Raw genomic sequence first — 27,500 nt, forward strand, 5'->3', positions numbered from 1 at the left:
CACAGATGCTCTTTACTGATGTAAGGAAGTCAGTATTGTGACAAACAATAGAGGCAACAGAAGACCGCTGATGGACAGTTCGGCCTCCAGAGGACCTTCCTCATGTGTAATGAACCTGCAATGGCACAATGACGGTTGCCAGATTAAATCACTGCGTATCATGGGAGGAAAAGGACATCTTAAACGAAAGCAACACCTTTTATTATCCTGGAATATTTTTTAGCACTGTAAAAAATTGTATCTGGTGCTGTTTTACAGAAACCTATATTAATTCTCCATGTAAGATTTGCAAATTTCTATTCCCTTAGCTAAGTTAAGTGAAAAGTAAATGGATGGATTCTGACGATGTTTCTTCAATATGGCATCTGGTCCTAAATAACCATAGATTTACTTGATAATTATAATTATTTTAATTTTTTGGTTTGCATACTCTTCTTAAGTTCTAACAACATTCGGGAACAAATTATTGACCTCACAACCTTAAAGGTTCTTTAAGGTGTAGATGGTTCCATGAAGAACCTTTAACATCCATTGAACAGAGCTATATATTTATATAAGTACCGGCTTTTAAGGTTGAAATAATCTGTTTGTATTTTTATTGAACCATTTTTCATATTCATTTTCACTTGTTAATGAATTGAGCATATTTATAATCAACTATTTGGCAAACCAGTCCAGCTGACAAGAGCCCAAAACCTCTCTGAAACCGTGCAGCAAAGCAGATGAGCATGATCTTCTGATGCTCATCTGAGAATCCATCCAACAGTGAATGCTGAGCACACAACAATCATTCCTGGAGAAAAGCTTGTCACTGCGTTATAAACAAGAAGGGAACGGTTCAGAGGCTGACGTTTTCTTTTTTTTTGCTAATGAGAGATCACATAGGGAAGAAAATCATTTTATCATATTTGTTTGTACAGTAGCTCTTGATGCATGAAAACATTGTAAAGGTAAATCATCTCTGATTATCAAACGCTCTTAGGTGCAGCAGCGGCAATAAATCAGTAAATTTGCTGATGTGGGGTGAATGAATAATGAATAACTCACAAAAGCATGCAAATTTACAGTTAAAACTTTAAATGAAAAGTATCTTAAAATAATGTAGTATCTTAAAATAATGTAGAAAGAAATGCATATTACTTTTGTTACTTACAATGATCAAGCTTGAGCTGGCCCACAGATATTTTAGCATTTCAGTGATTAAAGTTAGCATGAATTTACCTAATCTGAAATATGATATTCAATGAAAAAAGTGGTTTGGGGCTTGATTTCATTCATCAGGAACTGAATGGGTTGGAGAAGTGGTTTTTACATACCTGAATGAAGCAAAGGTGCATTATAATATCAGTTTACCTTCCTGCAAAAAACAAAATGCAACTTTATTTAGGACAGTATTCAGAATCAGGCCTGGAAATGCTATTATAAGCTTAAAAAGAATCCAAAGATGATCTAACTGGCTGTTTCCGTGGATTTATCATTATTATGCACAGCACTGGTTACTATTGACTTAAAAGAGCATGTCAAAACACAAACAAGTCTTAATTATAATATTTTATTCTGAGAATGTGAAGCCAAATGGTATGTTAGAGACGTAGGGGTATTTAGTGACCCAGATTGAGCATGAAATATATGTAGACGGCAGAGTCCACCAAACAGCTTTTATAATCATAATTGGATGCCATTTGGCTTGTAATTTTGGTACATTAGGTCACTCTTTCAACAAGGGAACGTGCTGTGTACCCACAGAATGATATAAACAGAAAGAAAAAGACAACAGACACTTTTGTGTGTGTTTGATCAAAATGTCTTATGTTCACCAAGGCTGCATTTATTTGATCAACAGTGCAGTAAATACAGTAATCATGTGAAATCTGATTAAATTTTAACCATCTGTTTTCTATTTTAAAATACTTTATAATGTAATTTATCGCTGTGTTGGCAAAGCTACATTTTTCAGCAGCCATCACTCCAGTCTTCAGTGTCACATGATTTTAAGAAATCATTCAAATATGATGATTTGGTCCATTTTTTTTTTTTTTTAGATCGAACATTTAAAACAGTATTTTATGAATTGGATAATGGTTGTAGTCCTTACATAGCAAGATGCTGAAGTACACAGCTATATACCAAATAAACAAATGGGCACAAAATAGAATTGAATGGAAATAATGAATAAATAATGTTTACGTTAGAAAATAATAATAATAAAACTAATTTTTAAATATAACAAAAAATAATCTATCATGAATTGTTGACTTGACATAGAGATATAAGAATCACAATTATGAGTAATAAGGGAGCTATAATAATATTTAAAGTCACACTGGGAGATATAAAGTCACAATTATGAGTAATAAAGTCCCACTGGAGGATATTATAATCATAATAAGTCAGATTTATGAGAAACAAGTTACCACTGTGAGATACAGCAACAACGTGTTTACACTGATTGATACATTAGACATTACACTGGCACAGCTATCTATGAAATTAACATCTGCCTGAGACGCCAGGCAATTACACACTTTAGTGGTCATCATTGAAAGATAAACATTATTGTACAAAAATATACTGCAATTGGCTTTGAGTATATTTTAGACAGCCTCTGTAAATATCGGTAGATTCGGCATTTGTCTTGTATGCTTCAAGCTGTATAACCAAACAAGGATAAAATTGTCTTAAGTATCCCAGAAATAAAACACAGGGACATAACATCTCACAGCAGAACTGCTGCCAGGCATCTTAACAACTCTGATTCTGTCAGGACTCAGGAGTTCAGCAGAGGAAGGCTGCCAACCGCTCCCCGGGGAATTTTACAAGAGATTCCTTCACACATCAAATGACTGTCTAGCAATGCTTTTGTGCGCTTCCATTTTCTCTTTTATAGCCATATGTTTCGTTTTCCCCAATGCTTTAGACATAACCATATGCTGTCCTTTTTTATTATTGAAATTAAGGCACTGAAGGTGAATGCGATCAACGATTCCTCTCAAATACTAATTAAAAGATGAAATAAATGTCTCGTGTAATCGCTCATTTAGTGTTTTAACCGTGAAAAGACGTCAGTAAAACAGCTTGTCACCAGACATGTCATCAGTGTCCACAGCTCCTTGAGAGAAGAGTATTTAGCTAAATATTAGCCTATATATTAATTATATATTCATTCATTGACGTTCAAAATTGTGGTGAACATCAGGAAATCTCTTAAAATGTGCAAATTACAAAACCAATGAGGAACAACACATTTCAAGGTTGCTGGCAGACACAGCTTTCTTTGTGTTTGACGGTGTGCGTACTGTCAAATAACTTTCCAACTGAACTGTCAACAGACCCAGAGGTGGAAACAACAGAAGCACGTCACTGCAGACAATAGGTGAACTTGCCATTTGTTAGATAATGGTTTCAGGGGTGGCTGTGTAATTTGCACATTAAATATTTCATATTTGTCCCGTTTTATTAATGTAAACTCCTCGTTAGCTGCAGGTTTATTTGCTTTAAACTGTACTGGCACTCTTAGCTGAATCTACTTGTCTTTCTTAATGGATAGAAGTTATTAAAGAATTTTTACATGCAACAAACCAAACACATATAATTTATTATCATATTTAAAGAGCCAGTGAACTGAGACAATCACATAAAAACACACGATCATTTATTGAGTGGTTGTCAGAAAAAAACATTGAGGTTTTTCATGAAATTATTGTTGTTACATACTACAAAAAAATCACATTCACTATAAGCACCTAAGGCTGAAAGCAGCACAATCAGTCTTCGTTGCATATGGATCCATAATGATATCTCGCAAGTACTGCATGTAAAAGGCAAAAAGGCACACTATTTTTGACACATTAAGAGAAATGCTTTGGAAACAATATGTGTGTGAAACAATTGGCTCTCAAGCACCCATTAAAGGTCTGGTTCTCAGAGTAATTGTATACTTTACATTTTTTTTCCTTTTGAAAGTCAATGACAATGCAGAATGTCATAGCCATTTCCAATTTGCTGCTTGGCTTAAATGCAAAATAGAAGTTGTAAATTTGCCATCGAAGCCACTTCAGTGTAATGGTGTAAAATGTTCAGTGCAAAATGTTTTTTAGTGCAACCTGATGTAATGGCACTTCATCTCAGCCTTGTCAAAATACCTGAAAACTACCATCTTCTTTCAGACAAATGGAAGAGATGAGTTAAAATATACTGCATTTTGAAAATCTAAGTCTGCCCCTGGCCATTACTGATAGATGCTGAGGGGACATGAATGCAGGTCAGAATAACCTTTACTAATGGCAAAATTGATTCAGACAGACTTTTTGGGTGAGATACAAGTAGCAATTGACAATTTTCCAGCCCAAGATGTCAAACTTTAATGAAACTGACTGATGAAAATATATTATATTCCTCATTTAAGTGCCCCTTATTTTAAACATAAATGAGAATTTAGGGATTCAAAAAAAAAAAAAAAAAAGAAAGGCAATGGAGCACCAAAAATAAAATATTTTCTTTGAAAACAGTCTTCCTAACTTTCTCAGTTTTGCTTCTTGAGTTAATGTTTAGATATTTCGATTTTATTTGGAAAAAAAAACATATGATTTATCAAATTATATTGAAATATACTTAAAGTAAAGCATGTTGTTCATACGGTAGTGTATATTTTTCAGATGCTTCCCATGAATCACCAATCGGATATCACAAAACCTATAATATTCAATAAAAGCAGACAAAATTAAGTTAGCGTAAGTCATGTTTTCCCAACGAGGCCCTCAGCTGCAGTCCGTCCGCTAAATACAACATCATTGACAGAGACACCATCGTAGGACGCTCCTGCCAGTGTAAGGGGCAGATTGTGGTTGCTGATGTATTGCCTCATCTTTTCTGAAAATATGAAACAGCACACACAAACTGTCCCTTATTAACATGATCAGGGAAAGGATAGTGGAATGAGTTTGGGTGATTAATAAACTCACCAAGTCGTTTCCAGTGTCCTAAATGATACTGCGGAATGCAGTTCTGAAAAAAAAAAAAAAAAAAAAAAACACATCGATAAAATGATTTAATAACAGGAGTCACAGAGCAGAGAAAAACTCAAAAGAAATTACATTCATTAATAAAAATATTTTTTTTTAGATATGAGATAAAGTAGCTGCCTGAATATCTTTTCTCTTTGTGAGAGTGTATAAGGGTAATTCAACTGTTCAGAAGACAATGAGACAATGTAGCATCAAAAAAATTTACGAGTATGTGCGTGTGGGTGCACTAAGGTGGAAATTTTCTTCTTGTTCTATGACCATATAATTAAGAATAAGTCAGTCAGAAATGAAGTAGAGCAGCTGGTTGCTCCTCTTGCCCCCACAACACCAGTCTGTCATCTCCAGCCTGAAAACGAGAGACCCTCCCAGAGCCCCCCTGTTCTGCTCACTGAACTCCCAGAACCACAGAGATGGAGAGCAGGGGCAATGTTTAAAGAAAGGGACCATCAGCCCTGATTTATGGCAGAGCAGAACCACAGAGAGAGCTGTGAGCTCCATGAAGCCGATGCTAAGCATGGTTGACTCAAGTCAGAGCTTGTTTAGTAAAGATTGTTTGGCCTTTCTTCAAATGAATGTGAATTAATGGGGCCATAGTCTAGACTTCTGTAGCAATTTCATTTTTCTTCCCAGATCCACCAAAGTTCAACCAAATTTTGTTTTACACTAATGTTTTACACCCTTTCTCTGACCCAGTGAATTGCACTGGCTAATTTTTCCATTTTACTATCTTTAAGACTTACATGCATAACTGCTATGTTATGATTGAGTCAACATTATTTAACATTATTTATCAACTTTATGTAACAAATGGTTTCTAACTTCAAAAGAGCAGAAAAAGTAAACTAACTCCGTAAACTACCTATATATATATATATATATAATAGTATAATATATAGTTTAAAAAATATATTATTATTAATTGATCAAAGACATTTTTTTTTCATATTTTTTATTTCATAATAGCAATAACTCAAGGCTATATTCACATATCTATGTCTATATATATATATATATATATATATATATATATATATATATATATATATATATATATATATATATATATATATATAATAAAATAATTAAAAAAACGATTCTTGTTATTATTATTATTATATATTTTAAATGACTTTACTAATAATAATTTATTAGAATTAAAATTAATATTTTTTTAATATTTTATACGTACTTACATTCATATATCTCATATATCAATTTTTTAACAATATTTTACACTTACAATTTATAGAAACAAAATGCATCTTCTAATTTCCTATTATTTCATAATGGCAATAACCAATTTAAGGGTACATACAGTTTACATACATTTTAAAAAAATGTTCTTTTTCTTGATTAAAGTTTTTAAAGATGTAACACCGTGAATATGTATATAACAATTTAATAACAATGTTTTTAATTATTTTTTGCAGTTATTTTTCCTATTTGCATACATTTTATAATTGCTATAATATACTTAACGCCATATTTACAGAGACTTCAGGCACTCCCCTCGCCTGTGGTAAAATCACTGTAATGGCTTATTGCTTTATTTCAACACACAGTCTCACCTTGAGTAAAGCGACGCGACTCCATACAGGTTGAGAGTTTACGCCCAGGTGAGAGGTCACAGCCTGGGTGGCTCGATCCAACAGCGTCTGCTTCGTCACTGAATCAGGATGCCCGAATGTCTGCTCAAACCACGCGCCCCCCATCATCACCTGGAGTCAAACACACACACAGCTAGAGCACTGAGCAGCAGTGATTACACTAGACAACTAGAAATGGCTTCTGTGATGATAACAGCTGGATCATCCTCACTCACAGGAGCACTGCTTCCCCAGCTGGAGGGAGTAGCATCATGTTATTCAGGTTGCTAACACTGCTCAAAGCATATTTCATCTCCTCTAATGGCACTCTGAATCTAGATGTTTCTGGCCTCTCGACTACAGAGATGTTTTCAAGCAGGGAGAAACAACATGTTCTAAGCAAAGGACAGCTAACTATTAAATTAATAATGATTTAAGTGGGGGAGAAATGAATAATGCATTACCAATTTTTGTTGTTGTGAGGACCACAGAGTACCGAAGGCTATTTTTATTACAGCATGTAATATGTTCCTGATAGGGGAAGGGGGAGGAATTCATATCAGAGACTCGCAAATCGCTGATGGGGCTACTCGTTTATAGACGCATCTCTCCAGAGACCTTGTCTTTAAAGTAAAGATTGGATTTTCTGTATGTCACTTTCATGTTGCCAGATGTTCTATTTTACAACACTTACATGTTTTTATCACCCTTTTATATTAAAAATAATAAAATACTTTAGAAAGACATTTTACAAAAATATCCTCAACATTCATATTTATACATTATATTTTTGTGGATATTGTGCAACACATATTACTGGAGTTGGTAAGATTAAAAAAAGAAAGAAAAATCTCATGCTCACCAAGGCTTTATTTTTTTAATTGATAAAAAATGTATAAATAATAATGATAAAAATAATAAATAAATAAATATATACAAATAGTAAAATGTGGCTGCAATTTTAAATAACTTTTTTCTATTTTAATATTAGAATTAAATTCTAATTCATATGAATTTTAGCATCATTACTCCAGTCCTCAGTGTCCCATGATCCTTCAGAAATCATTCTAATATGCTGATTCGATGCTCAGAAAACATTTATTATTAGTATCATCAATGTTGTGTTGCTTGACTTAGCATTTACTCACTTTTGTGACAATGTAACAGTTTGTCACTTTTGGCAAATTTAAGGTGTCTTTGCAGAATTAAACTATACATTTCTTTTAAAAAAAGGAAAAAAAATTATTCTAGTTAAAAGGTAAAAAAAAAAAACCTTCTCAGTCTCACCGTCAGTCTAGTGGTCAATCCTCCACTCCGATTGTGTTGGGGAAAGGGAACAGAGTCATACACCACCCCCAACAGACCTGGATCTTCAGAGGAAGGCACCAAATGTCCAAAACCCTAAAATATAAAGAGCACGTGCACATATACCATACACATGCATTATGAATAAACCCTACACACATATAAAGTTCTTTAATGCATGTACAATTAGGAAAGCTCTTCTATGCAAAGAGATTATGAACTGAACAGAGCAACCAAACATCTTGAGCATTTAATGGTTTATGGGTCTGCATTATATTTTGTCTCATGCATTTAAAATCACAGAGTGAAGTCTTACAGTAACAGGAAGGATGAAGCCTTCATATTCCAAATTCACCAGAGCAACGGTTACTAAAGCGATGGATCGCAGCTCTTCCGACAGAGGTTGAGCAGCAGGGGGCAGTACAGGTGCTAGTTCTGGTAAAAATACACAGACATTAGTGTAAAATCTACTCTCTGTTAATGTATGTTGACTGGGTAGAGAGCAGTGTGTGAATCTACAGCGGCACAGCAATGGTGATCACATTTAACTTCAGTTGTGAGCTCGCAACGTTAACTGAACATCAGAAAATGCATTATAATGTAAATGCAAATGTAAATGCATTTCTATCGGACTTTTCAGCTTGAATCAATAATTAAAAGAACTCACTAAATTAGACTTAAAATTAAGCAAAAACCAGGAAACACTGGAGTACGCCACTGTAAGATGAGTGTATTTACCAGATGCAGGTAGTGTAGAAATCACATGATCAGCTTTCAAAGAGACCCCATCATCTAGTTTGATCTATTTAAAATATATTTTAACACTCAGCAAAAGATATTCAGTCAGCTCATCTTGTTTGAATGTCTAAAGAAGTTACGTCTTCATGCTGGGCCATCATCTCACCTCCCAGCCTCCACTGTTCAGGTTCAGACTCTTCACTTTGGCATGATGATGAAGCTCCACTCGTTCTCGTCTCTTCAGCGTGTCCTCCAAGGCTTCTGGGAATGCCTGCATGCCTCTTTTAAGAGACCACTGAGTCCAAGACTCTTTAGATGCTCTCTTTGCCAAGTCAGAAGGGAATACTTTAGGACCACCTCCTTATATAATATGAATACAAACAAATATTAATCGGTAACACAATCTATGAAATTAAACAATTATGCATTGCAAAACGTATTTTAATGTCTTATATCTAATGTATAATAAACACCAAAATCTATAAATGAGTAATTCTAAACAACTTACCCATAAATAATTTATATGTATTAAACTATTTAACCATGGTTAAAATACGTTATAAAAGCATAAAAACCTTTATAATAAATATTACTACCTATACATGGTTACACCTTTTAAAATAAATCATGGTTACAAGAAAGTACACTACACCTTTTAAAATTCATTAATTATATTGTTTTTATTTTTTATTTAACAAAAAAATTGTAAAAAAAAAAAAAAACATTCCTGCCTCATGGTTTTAAAGGTGTAACTATGAATATATAAATATCATTATATAATGTGTTCCTGTAGCGGTACAGCACTGCGCTATCAAGCGCAATGCTGGAGGTTCGATTGATATAAATGATAGGTAAAAACTGATAGCCTGAATGCACTGTAAGTCGCTTTGGATAAATGCCTCTGCTAAATGCATACATTTTAATTTAATTTATGTAATGTGGCAATTTTACAGGGGTTGAATACGTACGCAAGCAAGATACTTACGCTTTTTATTTTTCCTACAAATATTTCCAATCAAGAACACAATGTCAAATTACGATAACTGATTTTAAGTTTCAGCGCTTTCAAATCAAAGATCCATCAGAATGAAATTTCAGTGTACCATTTATAATCTTATAATACGAAAGAATTGGTCAGGGGTCTGAATACTTTTGCAAAGCACTGTATATATATATATATATATATATATATATATATATATATATATATATGCACACACAAAATAATTACTTTTATAACTTTATTTAGCAATGCATTAAGCAAAGACATTTATAATGTTGGGAAATATTTATATTTCAAACAAATGCTAAAAAATATCAAGCATTATTATGATAACTAATAATCATATTATTATTACATGATATACAGTATATGAGCCAACAGGATTCAAAAATATTAATTAAAACTCAATGTTTATCATATTAATGCACTGCATGGTGGCATAGTGTAAAAAAGAAAGAAAAGCAGATTCTCCAGGCCCTTCTGTGCTCTCACCTGAACCCATCAGCATGCCCAGCACGATGGAGCCCCGAGACCGCTCTGCTTCATAAAGAGGAGGAAAGCAGGACCGTATGCTCAACTGTCTGCAGTCTCCTGCAAAAACTCCTCTACACAGGCTGTCTATGGCTATATCTGCCAGCTGCATGGAGAGATACAATCAGTTTCAGACTCTCTACTCTCACTAAACATTTGAGATTGATTTGTCATGGCAGCAAAGCACGTAGTACAAGACAAGGACAACATGGATCGTTTAGCAGGTCATTGAGCCTCCATGATGAATCTCACCTCAGTACCCAGTCGTCTGGACACAAATGCATGCACTGATTCATCCTCCTCTGTCCCTTTTCTGATCAGTATCTCCTTCAGAACGCTCTGAATTATGGGTCGAGAGAAAGGAGGGATGGTGCGGACAACCCCACTAGAGGAAAGGAAAAGAAGATATGAAATATTTATGACTTTAGATAAGTAACTGCACACACAGTGGTGTTTCCTCTAACCCAGGTCTTGACGGCATCTTGTGCAGCTGTCCCTTCACATACAGGAAGCGGTTCTTAGACGCCACATGATCCTTTGTAACAGGCAGGATTTCAGACTCAAGACCCAAATCTGAAACCTGCACAAGAAAACAATAACTAGAACAGTGTTCCTGCTTCAGAATATTTGAAGTCCTTTAAGGTCAGTACATTTTCATTTTTAAACAAATTCTTTAATTTAGCAAGGAAAAATTCAACTGGCCAAATGTGACAGTAAAGACATTTCTAAAGTTACAAAAGATTATTACTTCAAATGTATACTGTTCTTTTTAAGTTTACACCTACATCGTACAAAATCTGCTGTAATGACACTCTCTTGAAAGCATGTACAACAGAAAGCGGAAACTAGAGATTACAGTTTATAAAGTTTTAAATATGGATATTTGTCTTGTACAAACACATTGCTTCACTTTAAGAGGGCTTTATTAATATGGAGTACTTTTTATGATGGATGGATGCCATTTTTTGGGCTTCAAAATCTTAACCCCCTTCATTGCCATTATAAAGCTTGGACATTTTTTTTTTTTTTAAATAACTCTGACTGTATTCGTCTGAAACAAGAAAGTCATTCACACCTACGATAACTTAAAGTTGAGTAAACCATGGGGTAATTTTCATTTTTGGGCAATCTATTCCTTTAACTATTTACTTATATATATATATATATATATATATATATATATTGCTGTTTCCTCCCTATTTTATAAACGCAATAAACAATGAAAGTTTGTGAGTTACAATAAGTTTTTAGGTACAACCAAATTCTTTTGTTAAGTTGGTGGCAACTCATTTTCCAAACCAAATTTTAATATCAGAGATTACACGAATTTGATCACGTGAATTGAAATTCCTGAATTCATTCAGATTTCTCCATCAATTCACACATGCATACCATATTTAAAGTGTTCCGGCCGACGGCACCTGCAGGTCGCACCCCTCGTGGTCCCTGTTCAAACACGGCTCCATCATCCCTCCGTATGGAGCTCAACCAGCCCCCACATCTCCCAGATCTCTCCAACAGCACAATCTACATCAGCAGAGGTGGAGCGTGGTGTACAGTGTTAAAGGAAATGTGTTCTTATTTTGACTTTAAATGTGTTCTGACCTTCATGTTTAATGTAGCAATGAAAGCATATCGATTAAATCACAAATTCAGATAGAAAACTGGCAATAGCTTTAGCAGTAATGAACTTTGTTGCTTTATCAATGATTACAAGCTGGCTAGATCACAATGCTTCAGAGCAGCTCTGAAACATGAGAAATGCATCGGGGAAAGAGTGCTTTTTTAGGAAAAGTTGCATCTGTGGTGGAAAATCAACTCTCTGAAAAGATTTTATGGAAATTATTAGCAGATACTGTACCTTGGAAACATTAGGACTCTTGCTCAGATGATGGCAGGCCGACAGACCCCCAATCCCCCCACCAAGCACAGCTACAACCTTCTGCATTCAGCTCCAAACACTTCCACACCTGCAACAAAACTGACCAATGTCTAAAACGACAATGCCTGGTCAGTAAGATCATTTGTGAATAATATAACAAGCATTCTTATACTAAAGCATGCAACCTGTCCTTTTCTAATCCAAGAAAAAATAAACATTAAAGTTGAGCCACATTCGGTCACTCTGTCATACTGGACACTGAATGAATCTTTGACAGTTAACTAGACTTGAAAGATAATAATTAGGAAGGGTTTTCTACATTGGTGTGGGGCCCTGTGGGCTTGGATGGGAGTAACAGGGTGGTGGCCCCTGATAAGGTGAAGCAGCTGTCATTTATCATATTTAAACAAAAGAGGGAAGAAACATGTCAATACCAACTGTCCATTATCTGTTAACTGGTCAGAGTTAAACTTCAATCTTAAAATATAAATATATATGTTGTTAAATACGTAGAGTGTAGAGTGAGAATATTATAGAGTCAAGTGACAGCATATTTTACATGACGAGTCTCATATTTTAATACAGAAACGCGACAATGCACCCTGAAAATTAACATTTATTTATTGTAGCTAACGTTACTTAGAAAGAAGAGACATATTAAAACATCAATGACAATGTTTGCATTCTTTCTAACATATTTCATTTGCCTTTGCTAACATACAGTATAAACAGGAAGACAAAATGTGGAAATGTTAAAAAAACTAAAAAACTACAAAAAAAAACAGAGGGACCACTAACTGAAAAAATATGAATTACATTCATAAGAATTGAGAAAAATCATTTGTTACCTGCATATAATTGTGTGATTTGGATAGCACGGCTTCTGCTGTTACATAAGTTACACAAGAGTCTTGTGTGTAGGCGGCGACACGAGTGTTTCAAAATAAAAGTCCCACCCCGTTTCCGCAACTTACTCAGCATGTAATGGAGAACTTCAACCACTAGATGACAGAAGAGACCATGCCATTTTCCTAGGATAATGACGGTTTATATGGCTTTTATTTAATCGTTGGCTTTTCCATTCATAATGACTGCTACAGATGTGTTGCATCTTTGTTTTTGTTTTTGTTTTTTTGTTAAAATTATACGTAGGAATATGCATGCGTGTGTATCTTGGCTCAACTTGCCCCCAGTGTGGGGTAAATTGAGCCTAGGTATAGGGGCAAGTTGATCCACAATGATTTAAACTTGTCTTGTGCCATTGATTATAAGTAGTACTGAACAATTTCACTTCATGCTATATAAAAGGAAGATAAATTATATATATATATATATATATATATATATATATATATATATATATATATATATATATATATATATATATATATATATATATATAAATTTCAGAACAAAATAAAGTTCAGATTGAAGAGTTAAAAAAACAAACTGCAACTGACCTTACAGAACTGGGCTGATAGAACTTAACATCCCACTTATAAATTTCACAGGGAAATACAATTTCAGAAAAACTTAAATGGCCAATTTTCAATAACAAGTGAAAAATTATTATTGTTATTTATTTATTTATTTTCTTTTTATTTTATACATTTTTGTTTTTGTTCTTTGTTTTGCATGTGATTTTGTTCTGAAATTTGTATTACAGTAAAATAATACTTATAATGAAAAGATAGGGTAAGACACTGGCTCAAATAACCCCACTCCTATCATTTTAACAAACTTGTATCATCCAGCAGTTTAGAGCTAACATCATGCTATCAGTTTAGATCCATATTATAGCCTCCTAAAGGCTATATTTTTTCAGATTTGTCTGTAATTGTTCAGACACAATAAGCATGAGTCCTTGAACACACAAAAATACTTTTTTATATATATAACTTACCAATCATTCCAAGGGCCTCTCTCAATCACACGGTATAATTGTGGTCACATTACCCATTTTGTTTAAGGTTGCCAAGAAACAAGTTGTGGCTCAACTTCCCCACAGGCTCAATACACCACACTCTCCCCTATATTTGTTTTTATTTGGACACTTTTCAGCTTTTTATTTATTTATTGCTATTCTTACAGAATTTATTTCACTGTTGACAAGTACTGTTGCTGACGAATAAACGTTTTCATCATGGTAGACGGAGGGTGATATTGACCTTGACAAGGGTTGAGTTAAGTACTTCTTTCTTGACGGTAGAAAGTGTTTTTCTGTGATTTATGAAATACAAATATGTAAAAAGACACCAGGTGTGCGTTATAGGTTTCACTAGCAGGCCAAAGCGTCTTTGTGTCACTGAGAAGCTAATGGAGCGTACTAATTTAATCCCATGTGACACAAAGAGGCCCAGGAGCTCCCTGCGGTTCAAGAGACGGCTCTGTTGCTTCTGGTATTGTGGAGACCCCTTTGCCCACATGTCATTGTTCACACTCACACATACCTCTGCTCTGGGGTTGTAGGGGTACCTACCATAAGACTATAAGAACTTCATAGACCCTCTTACCTAAAGCACATCACTTCAGCCTGAATTAAGTCCTTGTGCAGTGGACCTGCTTTGAATTTGACTTCAAACACGTAAAGCTCTGGATTTTCTTGCAGGCTTTTAGTCTGTCATAGTTCGCAAAGTAAAATGTGGTAGCGTTTATTCATTTTCTCAACCTGATTACCATACAATAAATTATAAAAATGCATGTGTGCAAAAACAAAAGGTGATCTGTTTAAAACTCTGATTTATTGTTTGCAGAAAAAGGGTTTTCTAAACAATATGGTGATGATAAATTCCCAAGAGATGTTAATTTTTCTTTGCTCAGAGACCATCTTATTGGGAAAATATTTGCATTTGCATTATGGTACAGTGCATTTAATTAGCATTACATTCAATTGATACTACATATTTACTATCTGAGCACCATTAGGCCAGTATCAAAAAAGTCTGTATGAAAGTCACCATTCTTACAGTGTTGTTCAAACACCATGAGCACCATGAGGATGCTGGTCATAGTCTCTGCTCAGAGTTCATCAGATGTTCTTGCGAGTTCCTCCCGTGGATGATTGCAGGCAGTGAGCGTGTGCTGGCGGGGCTGTAGGAGGGAGACTCATAGACACAATTTTTACAGTCCTCCCATCTCACCCGGTGCTTTACCCTGCCACATGCTGGTGATTTGGCCACTTTATAGAGGAACACGTCATAGTGGACTAATGGGTTGGGCTTGGGTAGGACTTTGGCATTTTTGGGAAGGTGAAGCTCCACGTCAATTGTCATTCGTCTCTGCAAAGAGAACACACGCAAAGAGAGGTGCACAAAGCAGATTTCTATTGGCACACAATGTATGCATTAAAATGTGTTCTATAAAAACATGATCATCTTTCCTCCAGTCAAATTATTGTTTATATCTGAAAGAATCACGTGAAAGCAGTCAAAAACATCACATTTCATATCAAACAACACCAACACCAACCAAAGAAAGAAACAAACAAAATAAAATTATAGAAATTTGACATTATATTTTGCTTAGGAAAATTCTATTTTATGACCATCAATATTTTATGTGACATTCTGAATTTTGTGTACATAAATTATTTTCATTACAGTTACCGTATATATCGTGCGTTTATCTATATAGATATATGAGAACTTAATAATAATATATAAAATACTTAAATGCATTTTACCCACAGCGACAACAATGCATTCAAGATTTACATTTTTATCAATTCATAAATTATCTGAGGATCAAACTCTTGATTTTGATGTAATTAAACTTATAAAATAAAATAAAAGAACATAAGACCATTTTTTTTAAATGACGAAATAATATATAATAATAGTAAATACAAAAATGTCTTAACAAAACTTAATAATAAAACAATTGTCTGGAGGCATTACAATAAAGGGAACTGTAAAATAAAGTATTAATTTATATCATTTTTAAATACATTTATTTTAGGGTGAAATGTGACCTAGAGTTTCACTTTCCTGCACCTGCTTCCTGATCTCACGTGCTGTTCAACATCAAAAGGACGTGCCAAACTCAGCAGGACAAATCACACTTGGGGAAAAGGGGGGTGTGGGAGTATTTTAGCTTTTGGGCCATAATCTGTCAGGTCCATTTCCATTATAAAGGCTTCTCAGCCCACATTCCAAAGGCCTCATTAATAATCTTAAGCATTCCTTATTAGTTCAGCACATAATTAGTGTACCCACACAATCTAAATCTCCTAAACCAATGCGCTGAATGCTTGAGTGTGTGCACGCTTGTGTCCTAGTATTTCTAATGTCCAATGGGTGAACTCTGTCTGAGATCTGTATGTCATGGTTCCACTGTATCTGGAGCCAATGGGGAAGCAGGGATGCTGCATCCATGTACCCATGCTGGTGGAGGCGGATGATACCACACCTCAGTGTTCTCTCTCATACAGCACTTGACGCAGAAGGTAAAACAGACTCATTTATAATATACACACAGAGTTAATTATGTGCCAGTTCGAGAATTGCTTTCTGTCACATTTAGGTCAAGCTGCATTGGTGTAAAGAAGCAAGGAGAATTAAAAGCAAATTATATGATGTAGTTTACTTCTGATTCTACAGAACAGTCTAGAACTTGTTTAGTGGCCCCAAAAGCATTTGAAGACTTAGGCCTTATTTGAATGTATAAATGATATCCAACCTTTTGTCAGACCTAACTTAACTATTTGTATAAAAAAAAAATAATAAAAAAAAAAAAATATATATATATATATATACATATACGTATATATATATATATATATATATATATATATATATATATACGTATATATATATATATATATATATATATATATATATATATATATATATATATATATATATATATATATATATATATAATTCTTTCTTATGAAGAAAATACAATATTATATCAATAATATGTAATATAAAAATATGTATAACTATGCGTGTATAATAAGTCGACTGATTTATTACATTATATTGTACATAAAATAAAAAAATATAATAAAAATAATAGTAGAATAATAGAATTCAAAAATTCTTTATTTTAAATTGTTGATTTAAATAAATAAGTTACTTTATTCAGAATAACAAACATTACAAATAAAGACCTTACACTATAGCTTGCTTTATTCTTTTTCTATTCTGCTTTCTTTTTATTTATTATATTATTTAAAAGCCCTTGCTATGTGTACTGTGTCTAAGCTAACTGAGATTTGTTATAGCACTTGTATATCATTGCTTGATTTTGTTCCATTGTCCTCATTTGTAAGTCGCTTTTGATAAAAGCGTCTGCTTAATTTAAATGTCAATGTAAAAGAGAGCTTCTTCAAGTAAATGCAGAATCTTCATTGTATTTCGCTGTACACTTCCACCTGAGTGATAAAAATGAAAGCAGAGATTGACCAGCCTCTCCTTAATCTAGCAATGAGCCATGCTATCATAATGTGTTTCTATGACGATTACACCCCCAGAGCTGCATTTGCATGAGGATCAGCACGGCAGAAAAAGGAAGGGGAGGGAGAGAAAGCAGTGAAAGAATTCTAGAGAAGTGGTGAGATCGAGCTGGTTTGGATTCAACAAAAACTTGAGACAGAAGTGCCTGGGGACATTAATACTGTGTCCTTTGTCACAGTGTCAGAGACTGAGAGCCACCTCAGGGCACAGAGGATTTTTATTTTTAGTGTGTGTAGCACATGTTGTGATCTCTCCCTTGTTTTTGATACTTGTGTATATGCTGTTGTCATGGCAGCGGGCGGGAATTAGATTAGGAAAAATCCCTTAATAAGTGGCGCTGCCACTAACTCAGATTTGGCCAAAACTAAGCGAAGTGCTCTTGAGCACTGAAGTAGGAACGGGTTTCACATACCGAGTTTCACAGACAATGTGACCATATAGACTCGTCGTGATTATGTAGGTCTGTATGTTCCCGGATCTGATTTCATAGGCATCTGTGGTGCATTGAAAAGACACTTCTGTCGCTCTGTGAATGAGAGGATGAAGTGGTCCCTATTATTCATTATAATACAGATTCATACAAAGAGCCCTGCAACCAGAGGCCTTAGAGGTACTGAAAACACAGGACTGGAAAAATCGAATCAAATGCTATTATTTATTATCACATAAAAAGAAATAAATAAAAATAATGGCTGACTCGCACTGCTAAATGAAAAAGTTGTCTCAGCGGTGCGTCTGCTCCCTATTTGCTGGCGGTCTCAATTGAACTTGTTCTCTATTAGTGCGGTTAGGTGAAGGAGTCTTTGCTTTGGGGCTGAAACAAACCTCATCATCAAAATCTCATAAGAGGAAACCACAATAAAGAACTTGTGACTCATTTATAAGAGAAAGGAATCCTGGTGTGTCGGTTTGACAGCTGCGCCGACTGCAGAGAGATACCTATGAGGGATAGCATTCTTCGTGATCCATTCAACTGGCTTTTTGTTTTTTTAAACCTTAGGTTTTAACTTTTTAAATCAGGGGTCTTATGATATGAGGATGCTATATGAACAGGTCATGTGCTGCATTCATCCAGTCAGTGACACGGACAATGCAAATATGCAAATAACATTAATAAAGAATTTAGGAATGTACAGTGAATTTACTCCATGAGTAGTATGAAATGTGCAGCAAGAAAACCCAGGATAGAATGACCCGGCGTTGACTATTTCAAGCCCTTGACTAAATAAACAATTTATTCCATTTTTCCCTGACAATAGATGTATAGGTTATTTTAAGCCATGCTTATTATGCAGTACTAAATTGGAAAAGGTTGAAGACCATTGCTGAGAGACATATCTAATACAAAAGCTCTAATATGAGTCTTAGCTGATCCCTATCACCTCCGAAACTGATGCAATTGATTTTAAATTCATACCAGAATAAAAAAACAGAGAGATGTGTATGATTTGGGGTCACCCACCTTATGACAGGCTTACCAGCTTCTGCACAACGCCATCAGTGTGAAGGTTTAAAGAGATGCAGGAATCAAAAAGCCATGCGCAACACCAAGCAAAGCAAGAGCATCTGGCCAGGGAAAAGAACGCAGGCTAGGAACACACGCGGACAAGGACTTTAATGTTAAAAAGGTTTATTTCAACAACTGGCAGATGTTTTTTCTCGTCGTAGTTTATATTCCCAAAAAAGTACAAAATAAAACTAGTACATCAAAGGATTAGAAATCACATCAAAACAAAGACACATTGTGTTTTTTTTTTCTTTATATCAATCCAAGCGTTTTTTTTTTCATATATTTATACATACTCACTGAATTAGTCAGACAAACATCGAAACCTCTCAGTAGCTTTTTCTTTTATGACAACGTTTTATATTTGAAACCCCAAATATGCTTTATTTTTTTCTTCTTTTTTACAATATACACCAGCGCATGCCGTAATTCAGTTAGGCAGGGGTAGGTGTGTGAATATATAAGGGCTGGGTCAGGGGCGGGTCGACTACAGGGCAAAAAGACTGCAACAAGAGGTGAGACAGGAGGTGGAGACTCAGTGGGTATAAGGGTTGTTTTCTTTTTCTTTTCTTTTTTCTTCTTTTTTTTAGGTTTTCTGTCATGTGGTGATGGTGTGGAGAGTGTGGCTGCTCATAGCATCTGCTTCTCGATGCTTTAAGTGATCGTGGACGTGGTTGCGTGGGTTGCTTTTGTTACTGTTCTACATCATGTTGTTCTGCAGCGAGTTTACCTCCGAAGAGTCGTCCTCGCCCAGCACCTTATGGTTCTCGTGCTTAGGGGTGAGCGAGTTCTGGATGTTCAGCGACTCGTCCTCTTTGGGTGGGGGGGACTTCACGGGGTCCTCCAGCTTGTTCTGGGCATTAGGATCATCCTGAGAAATGATAGTCCCATGTTAGACCTCTGCCACAACCTCATATCATTTATAACGTCACCTACTTTTAATAAATGTTTTTTTTTATTATTTTTTTTTATTAGGTAATATGCAACTGTATATTTGTTAAATGATTGAAAAAAATATATATATAAAAATGTAAACAAATTAATAAAAATAAATAAATCACACTCATAATGTACTATTTTATCTCAAAAAAAGAAAAGAAAAGAAAACACCATTAAAGTAGTAGAGGAGATGTCACAAGGGATATTCTTTATTTATTTACTAACTTTATAATTGCAAATTACCCAGTAAATGTTTAAGTATTTAAAATAAATAAATAAATAATATAGTTCATTACTTCTCCTACCCTAATATATTTTTTTAATTAGATAATGTGCAATTGTAAAGTTATAAAATAAACTATAATCATATTGCCCATTAGGTCTCGTAATACTTTAATCATTTTGAAATTTAAATTTTTAATAAATAAATAAATACATACATAAATAAATACTGTATCTGCTAGTAGAAAAAAAAAATCTAAAAATAATTTCCACCAAACCAAAACCAAAATATAAGTAGTGAATAAATGTAGTTGTTTACAAAAAAAATTTTTTATAAATATAAATTATAATAATAAATTAGTAGATACTATTTCCAAAACACTTTGGCATCACATCCAAAAAGTTGGAGTGTGATGTCACTGCGGGAACAGATCCTGCATCAAATAAATCAATTGACTGCAGTTGATCAATGGTTGAGGCTGTTTTCTCCTCTGGGCAGAGCGGAGGCTGTATGATCCACCTGTGTCCTGACACACATGCATACATGCAAACCCATCGAAGCTCATACAGCCCATCCCACACTCCTGTCCCGCCAGTGAACAGGAGAAACCATGGACTGAAACAAAAGATCTGGCAAGAGGAGCTCACCTGCCATAGTAATAAATATCTCTCTCTCTCTCTCTTTCTCTCTCTCTCTCTGTGGAATAACCATTCAGTGGCCTTTAATTAGAGCAGTAATTGAAACTTTGATCATCTAACTTGAGCTTCATAGTGAATTAAAGCTGATTTGCATCATTTTAAATACAAAAACAACTGGTTTTAGGGATAACTGACACCCTCAATCCAGAGCTTGTCTAGCATGTTTTTTTCAGGGGAAGCTGTTTGGGCAAAACTTGTTTTGTTGGATAAGAAGCTAATAAGGCATCCCTGTCCCTTGATGAAGTTGGATTAAGGCACGGGTGTGTCACATTTTGAGACAACTAAAGATGATTTACCCATTCAGCGATGACTTAGATTGTAACTTCGGGCAGGACGTGGGGATACGCCACCTCCAACGTTACCGGATAGGGGGCGTCCTTTCTTCCGTCGGCATGAAACTAGAAAATTAGCTTTTTATTTGCGATTGGATTGGGAGGGGGATTACACTTCTTTTGAGCTGTTTGAGGGATCTTCTTTGGATATAAAGAGAGTCATGATGGAGGTGACTGATGGTTATTTCTTTGCATCCTTCCAGTCAACTTTTACTATGGTATTACTGAGAAGTGGAGGCTACCATGTTGTTCTTACCATGGACTGCAATGTGTTACATTTTAATGCATTTTCATTTGAAGCTTAATTAGACAGTTAAACAATTGAGAGAATGCTGACAGGTATTAGCCAATCAAGACAAGTTATAATGTGGCTCTTCCCTAATTACTTTTAAACTTTTTTTTTTCAACTGTTGAATAATAATGTCTACATATCACACACTACCAAATTATTTGGGTAATTATTATTATTATTTTTTTTTATAAATTAATACATTTTATTCAGCAAGGCCGCAGTAAATTGATCAAAAGTAACAGTAAAGACATTTAAAATGTTACAAAATATTATTTTTCTGTCTTTCAAAAATATGTCATGATTTCCATAATAATATTAAACGGCAAAACATTTTTAAACATTGATAATAAATGTTTCCTGAGCAACAAATCAGCATATTAAAATGATTTCTGAAGGATCATGTGACACTGAAGACTGGAGTAATGACGTTGAAAATTCAGCTTTACCATCACAGGAATAAATTACATTTAAAACACATTTAAATTGAAAACCATTTTTTTAAATGTTCATAATATTTCACAATATTACAGTTTTTACTATATTTTTTATCAAATAAAAACATTTTAAAACATGTTAATTACCCTATATTTTCAAATGGTAGTATTAATATTTTATAAAGGTATATAGTATATTAGTATATATATATATATATATATATATATATATATATATATATATATATATATTGCAGGCTTTGAAATTTATACACTAAGCATAATTTTAGATGTAATACACAACACCGCAAAACCTAGCTTCTTTCTAAGGCAGTATTTTAACTGAAAAGGAACCTAAGTAATTGTCAGTTGCAGCTAACTGCAAAGCTTCGAGGAAGGACACTAAGACGACAAGAGAGGAGCAAGGACTATAGCTTAAAAGTGGAGTGGACAGAGGGATAACGGACACATGGGAATAGAGCAGTGGGTCACCACACATATTTTCTGTGTATAAAGTAAAATGTCATTGTATACATTTTGAATCTGGAAAGTGAGAGGATAGAGGTCAAAACTGCAGAGAGTGGTTGGACAGATCCAGCTTTTCTGGTGTACTAGCATGGTCCATATGTTTTTTTAAAGAGAAAGATAACCCAAAAATGAAATTCTGACGTCATTTAATCACCCTCATGTCATTCCAAACCTGCTTGACTTTCTTTCTTTTTTAGAATACAAGATATTTTGAAGAATGTTGACAACCAATGAGTTTTGGTTTCCATTTACCGTATTTTTCGGACTATAAGTCGCACCTGAGTATAAGGGGCCATTCACATATCGCACCTAAAAACGCGTGGAAAACGCTAGGCGCGCCATTTTCTCCTTCTTTCCAAAGCGCTCAGGCAGAAGCGCTCCAGAGGCGTCTGCCTTTGTTAAGCAGACATGACATGCTCTCTCCATGAAGACGCGGATATTTCAGCAAAGGATAAATGGATTTGCAGCTCTAAAAATCGCTTGCAGTAGCTCTGCTACTAAATTTATTTCAAAATGGCAATCCATATACAACTATGATATGGAAAAAACGGGCGCGTTGCACCACGTGCGCATCGCGACCGCGTCGCTTCCATTATGAGCGCGCATACCACTCGCCTACATTGGAAATAACAAATTTCTAAGTCGCATCCGTCCAAATAAATGTCATGATGAGGAAAAAAACATATATTATTCGCACTGGACTATAGTTCGCATTCATTTAGTTCCAAGAACCAAGAGAAAACATTACCGTGTACAACCGCGAGAGGGCGCTCTATGTTTTCCGTGTAGACTACAGGAGCACAGAGCAGCATAGAGCGCCCTCTGGCAGCTGTAGATGGTAATGTTTTCTCTTGGTTCATTTGTCTTAGTTCATTTCTCTTGGTTCATGTCAAATTAATTTTGAAAAATAAGTCGCACCTGACTATAAGTTGCAGGACCAGCCAAACTATGAAAAAAAGTGCAACTTATAGTCCGGAAAATACGATACTATAGCCAAAAATATAACAGAAATGACTGGAATCCGTAACGGTTTGCTCACCAGCATTCTTCAAAATGTCTTATTTCTGTGTTCTAGAGATGAAACTATACAGTTTTGGAACAACACATGAGGGTGAATAAAATAAATTTTTGACCTGACCTTTTCCTTTAAATCAAGTCAAAATCTCTTGAGTGAAGAATATTCACTTATCTGACCTCTCCGCTCTAGTTTATATATGCTCTATTTCATTCCAAAACATCTGTCAAGTCACAGACCCTCCCTGAGGCTTTAGGTCTGTGTGCGTGGAGTGAGATGGCATGAGAGAAAGAGAGAAAGAGGGTGTTTTGGCTGCTAGCCAGAGCCTGGCTCTTTTACTCAAGCGGATATCGATCTGTGGAGCAGTAGCTCTGAGCTGATGGTACTAAAGAGGCCTGGATGTCCACATTTTGTCCCCCCTTCTTGTCTTGAGGGATTCCTTGTTTCATGGCATGCATTTCATTTTCAGGAGTGTTGTCTCTGTGATGATGAGCTCTAAGCGGCTGGAGGAGACAATCAATTGTGGCGTCCTGTATTGTCTGAAGGTCATTGAGTGTTTGAAAGGATTTGGAGAATTTATCTCATTCTTGATCTCATATTGGCATATTATATTTCTGCAGACGAATCTAGTTGAAACAATATACACCCACAGATGTGAATTCCACTTATGGTCTGTAATTATTTGTAAGTGACCCTTTTTGTTAGTGGACATAAGCCCCTTTCACACTGCACTTTGGTCTCACAATTTGGATTGATTACGGGATTGATCCCGGGTCGGGGACCTAGTGACACTGCCGGGTTCAGTCCCAGAATGAGCTCTGTGTGAACAAAAGCCAGAACCAATGCCGTAAAGGGTGTGTTGTAGTGATGACGCACGTTATTGTGCGACTCTTTTACCGGGTGTTTTGAAGGCAGATCAACATTTGCGATGAAAAAATGTGCAAACTGTAATGATCAGAGATCAGGTAGTTCTAAAATCTAATGCAAAATGGACCACTTTTGTGGTGCACCAAAAGAAGAAAATAAGTCATACAGGTTTGGAACGACATGAGTGTGAGTAAATGATGACAGAACTTTCATTTTGGGCTGAATTATCCCTTTAAGTTTTCAAATGGACCATACTGTATCAAAAGTAGTTTGAGTTCACTATGATGATTATGGTAGGAAGGGGCCAGGATTGGTCAGTACAGTTTGATTGACAGGAGAACAGCACAATGAAAGGACAGCTGCTGTTCTTTGGGCAGAGTTGTGGGGTTGTAAGTCTTACCTCACAGTTGGGCTCCTCTTTGCTCTTACACTCCCAGGTGTATCTGCTCATGGTTTTCTGAGGGGTGGGGGCATTAAGAGGATTATATACCTCATAAATATCATTTCCATTCAGAACGAGACAGAGATAGAGAATACAGAAAGAATGTGACAGGGAAGGACAGACAGAAGGATAAGAAAAGGGCCCTTTGCATTAGATCCTTCTGCGGTGAGAAGTATTCTCACACTAGAGCCATTTATCCTAGAGTTTATTTTTTATTTTATTATCATTTTTTGTTTTGCTTTATGCAAGCATCAACATTGTGGACATGCATCTAGGGCCCTTTAACGTCATTAGGTTTTTGACCCTGAGGCAAAAAAATATAATCATTGTGTGGCAAACATAAAGTGATAGATGTGTGTGTGTGTGTGTGTGTGTGTGTTTTCTTTCATTTTTAGCAAAGAGTGACTATTTAATAACAAAAATTCATATATACTGGAAAATAATTTTTTTTTTCTTTCATTCTTTTTTGGAAAAGAGATATACAAATTCTCAATGATTTCTCCTTTTGTGTTCCATGGAATAAATATGATATATGGTGTGTAAAAAGGGAGTGTAACTCTTTAAAAATGTGACCTCGAGTTGCAGTACAATATATATAATTAATTCAAAACTCTCAGGGGGAAAATAAGTTCTGAACTCAGGTCTTAAAGACATTTAAATCATGTCCCCTTTGCCCCCAAAATACTAAAAAGTAGAGATATGACTTGGTTTCACTTTGATCTGACTGATACATCCAAGCTGGAATTTACAGCAACTTTAAATGCATAGATGGTTGTATTTAACGTAGATGTCATACATATTGAGAGTTTTCAAAAATCTATATCTTATGAACTAAATATCTATTCTATTGCAAAACAATACTGTATTTTCCATTACTTTCCACTGCAATACTGTATTTTCAAAAACACATCAGAATAATTGAAACGAAAAGAAAGCTGTGTTATGGTTATTCCACAGAAGAGAACGACGCTCGTGTTAGATCTACATCTACCCATGCGACAGACCTGTTAGACAAGTGTTACGCCATCCATGGGCAGCAGTGAGACGTTGCATCTCAGATGTTTATCCTGTATTTTTGCTCAACACTTCATTGGTTGGTGAGATCTGGCACAGAAAGAGCCCACTCACCCTCTCATCTTTTTGAACCAGGATAAACGAGTGAAACGACAGACAGTTATATTAATGTGAAGCAATGGACAAGCAGCAGCAGACCACAGGGCCACTAGAGGCCCGTGTGAAGAGTCAGACATGCAGCGGTGCAGAGGAAGAGAGAAGGGGAGCAGGGTGATGGGGGGAGGAGGGTGGCATGGGTGGGCGCTCTCAGCGGAGTCCAAGGTCTGCAATCATGGCACAATGCTTGACCCAGAGATGCTGCCATTAACTCACTCTTAAAAATCTGTCATAGTGTGATCTCTCATCACGTTTGCTGTAAACAGTGACAACACTAAGGGTGGATTTCCTTCCCTTTCTAGATCTTACAAAGTTTGTTACATAGTATCTTATCTTTCCTTCAAATCAGAAAACATCTAATCTGAACACTCTTTATTCCACGTAAAAAAAAGAAAAAAACTCACAAAATGCAAATCAACCACCTATGCTACCATTACTGATATACCTTATTACAAATTTTAACCTAATAACTAATTACACCTAATTACTTTTTTAAATTAATTAAATTAATTAATTACAATTTTATAAATTAAACTAAAAAAGTATTGTAATTTAGTAATTACATTTAGTGATTTAATAAAAAGAATGTACATTAAATTAGAGTACAATCATGTATTAATGAATGTAATTAATATTTAATTAATAGTAAATAAATTAATTATAATAAAAAAAAATTAATCAGTAACATATTAATAAATGAAACTGTATTATAAATAAAATTGAATAAAATAATAATAATCAAAAAACAATAATTAAATTTCTGCTGTACTAATTTAATGTCTCTAGTTCCTTTTTTTTACAAAATCAATCAATAATACAACCACTAAAATATAAAATTATGCATGAATCATTGTAATGATTATTGATACTGATATAAAAATATTATTTTTAATATTAATTTGTTTTTAAATATTCAAATCAATTACAAATTACAAAATTAAGATTAATATAATACAAAATTTAACAAATAAAATAATAATTAAATTTCTGCTATTCTATTTCATAAAAAAACAATTAACAAAAAAAATAATTAAAAAATGTTAATATAGTTGATAGAAAAATAAAATGAATGTAAATGATTCAGTCATTTTCAAAACATAGCTGTAATTATCATCATGTAAAATAAGAGCTATACCTTGGAACCATAACATTTCACTAAAAAAAAAAAAAAAAAATATCATTATAGATTTAATGTCAAACAAATGCAATTCTAATTTATAAAAAAATAAAAAAAAATAAAAAAAAATTGATAAAAAAGTTGAATTAAAATAATTGAATAAAAAAATAATTTTATCATTTTATAGACTCAAACTCACAACCTCTCTTACATAAAAAGATAAATATTCCTCTGAACGGTAAAATATGAATGAAAGGACCTAGAAACCTAGAATCATCTCTAGCCAAATTCCAAAAGGTCCAAATGAAATTAAACAACATTGTCGCTTGCATTTATGTTTAAAACAAATGGCCTGCATGTGTATGTGTATGTATGTGTCAGGGGAAAACATGTCTTCCAGATCTGCCT

At 34.6% G+C, this 27,500-nt stretch overlaps 3 protein-coding genes across 10 annotated transcripts in view; 1 reads left to right on the forward strand and 2 right to left on the reverse strand.

The window, feature by feature from the left end:
• LOC113059477 (collagen alpha-6(VI) chain-like) overlaps nucleotides 1-27,500 on the forward strand; it is a 1,020,620-nt gene that overhangs the window by 689,532 nt on the left and 303,588 nt on the right.
• Nucleotides 3,636-13,005, reverse strand: LOC113059539 (protoporphyrinogen oxidase-like). The gene is made up of 13 exons (XM_026228094.1): nucleotides 12,918-13,005; nucleotides 12,049-12,194; nucleotides 11,580-11,714; nucleotides 10,652-10,767; nucleotides 10,440-10,572; nucleotides 10,149-10,293; nucleotides 8,820-9,013; nucleotides 8,654-8,717; nucleotides 8,232-8,350; nucleotides 7,898-8,011; nucleotides 6,593-6,742; nucleotides 4,962-5,004; nucleotides 3,636-4,869 (listed from the first exon to the last, which is right to left on the reverse strand). Exons 2-13 carry the CDS (start codon nucleotides 12,133-12,135, stop codon nucleotides 4,736-4,738), a joined length of 1,434 nt encoding a protein of 477 aa, XP_026083879.1. The 5' UTR covers nucleotides 12,136-12,194; nucleotides 12,918-13,005; the 3' UTR covers nucleotides 3,636-4,735.
• Nucleotides 19,142-27,500, reverse strand: part of LOC113059533 (chondroitin sulfate proteoglycan 5-like) — a 27,607-nt gene continuing 19,248 nt past the window's right edge. For 4 of the 8 annotated variants that reach the window (XM_026228076.1, XM_026228081.1, XM_026228075.1 and 1 more), the window contains exons 5-6: nucleotides 24,764-24,820; nucleotides 19,142-19,906 (exon numbers count right to left, since the gene is read on the reverse strand). In XM_026228076.1, coding sequence (XP_026083861.1) covers nucleotides 19,736-19,906; nucleotides 24,764-24,820 — 228 coding nt within the window. In that variant the 3' untranslated portion in view covers nucleotides 19,142-19,735. The remainder of the gene's footprint in view (nucleotides 19,907-24,763; nucleotides 24,821-27,500) is intronic. The other 4 variants (XM_026228078.1, XM_026228077.1, XM_026228083.1 and 1 more) reach the window with 1 other exon arrangement.

This window comes from Carassius auratus, chromosome 41, assembly GCF_003368295.1.
Source record: "Carassius auratus strain Wakin chromosome 41, ASM336829v1, whole genome shotgun sequence".
NCBI classification, from domain to species: Eukaryota; Metazoa; Chordata; class Actinopteri; order Cypriniformes; family Cyprinidae; genus Carassius; species Carassius auratus.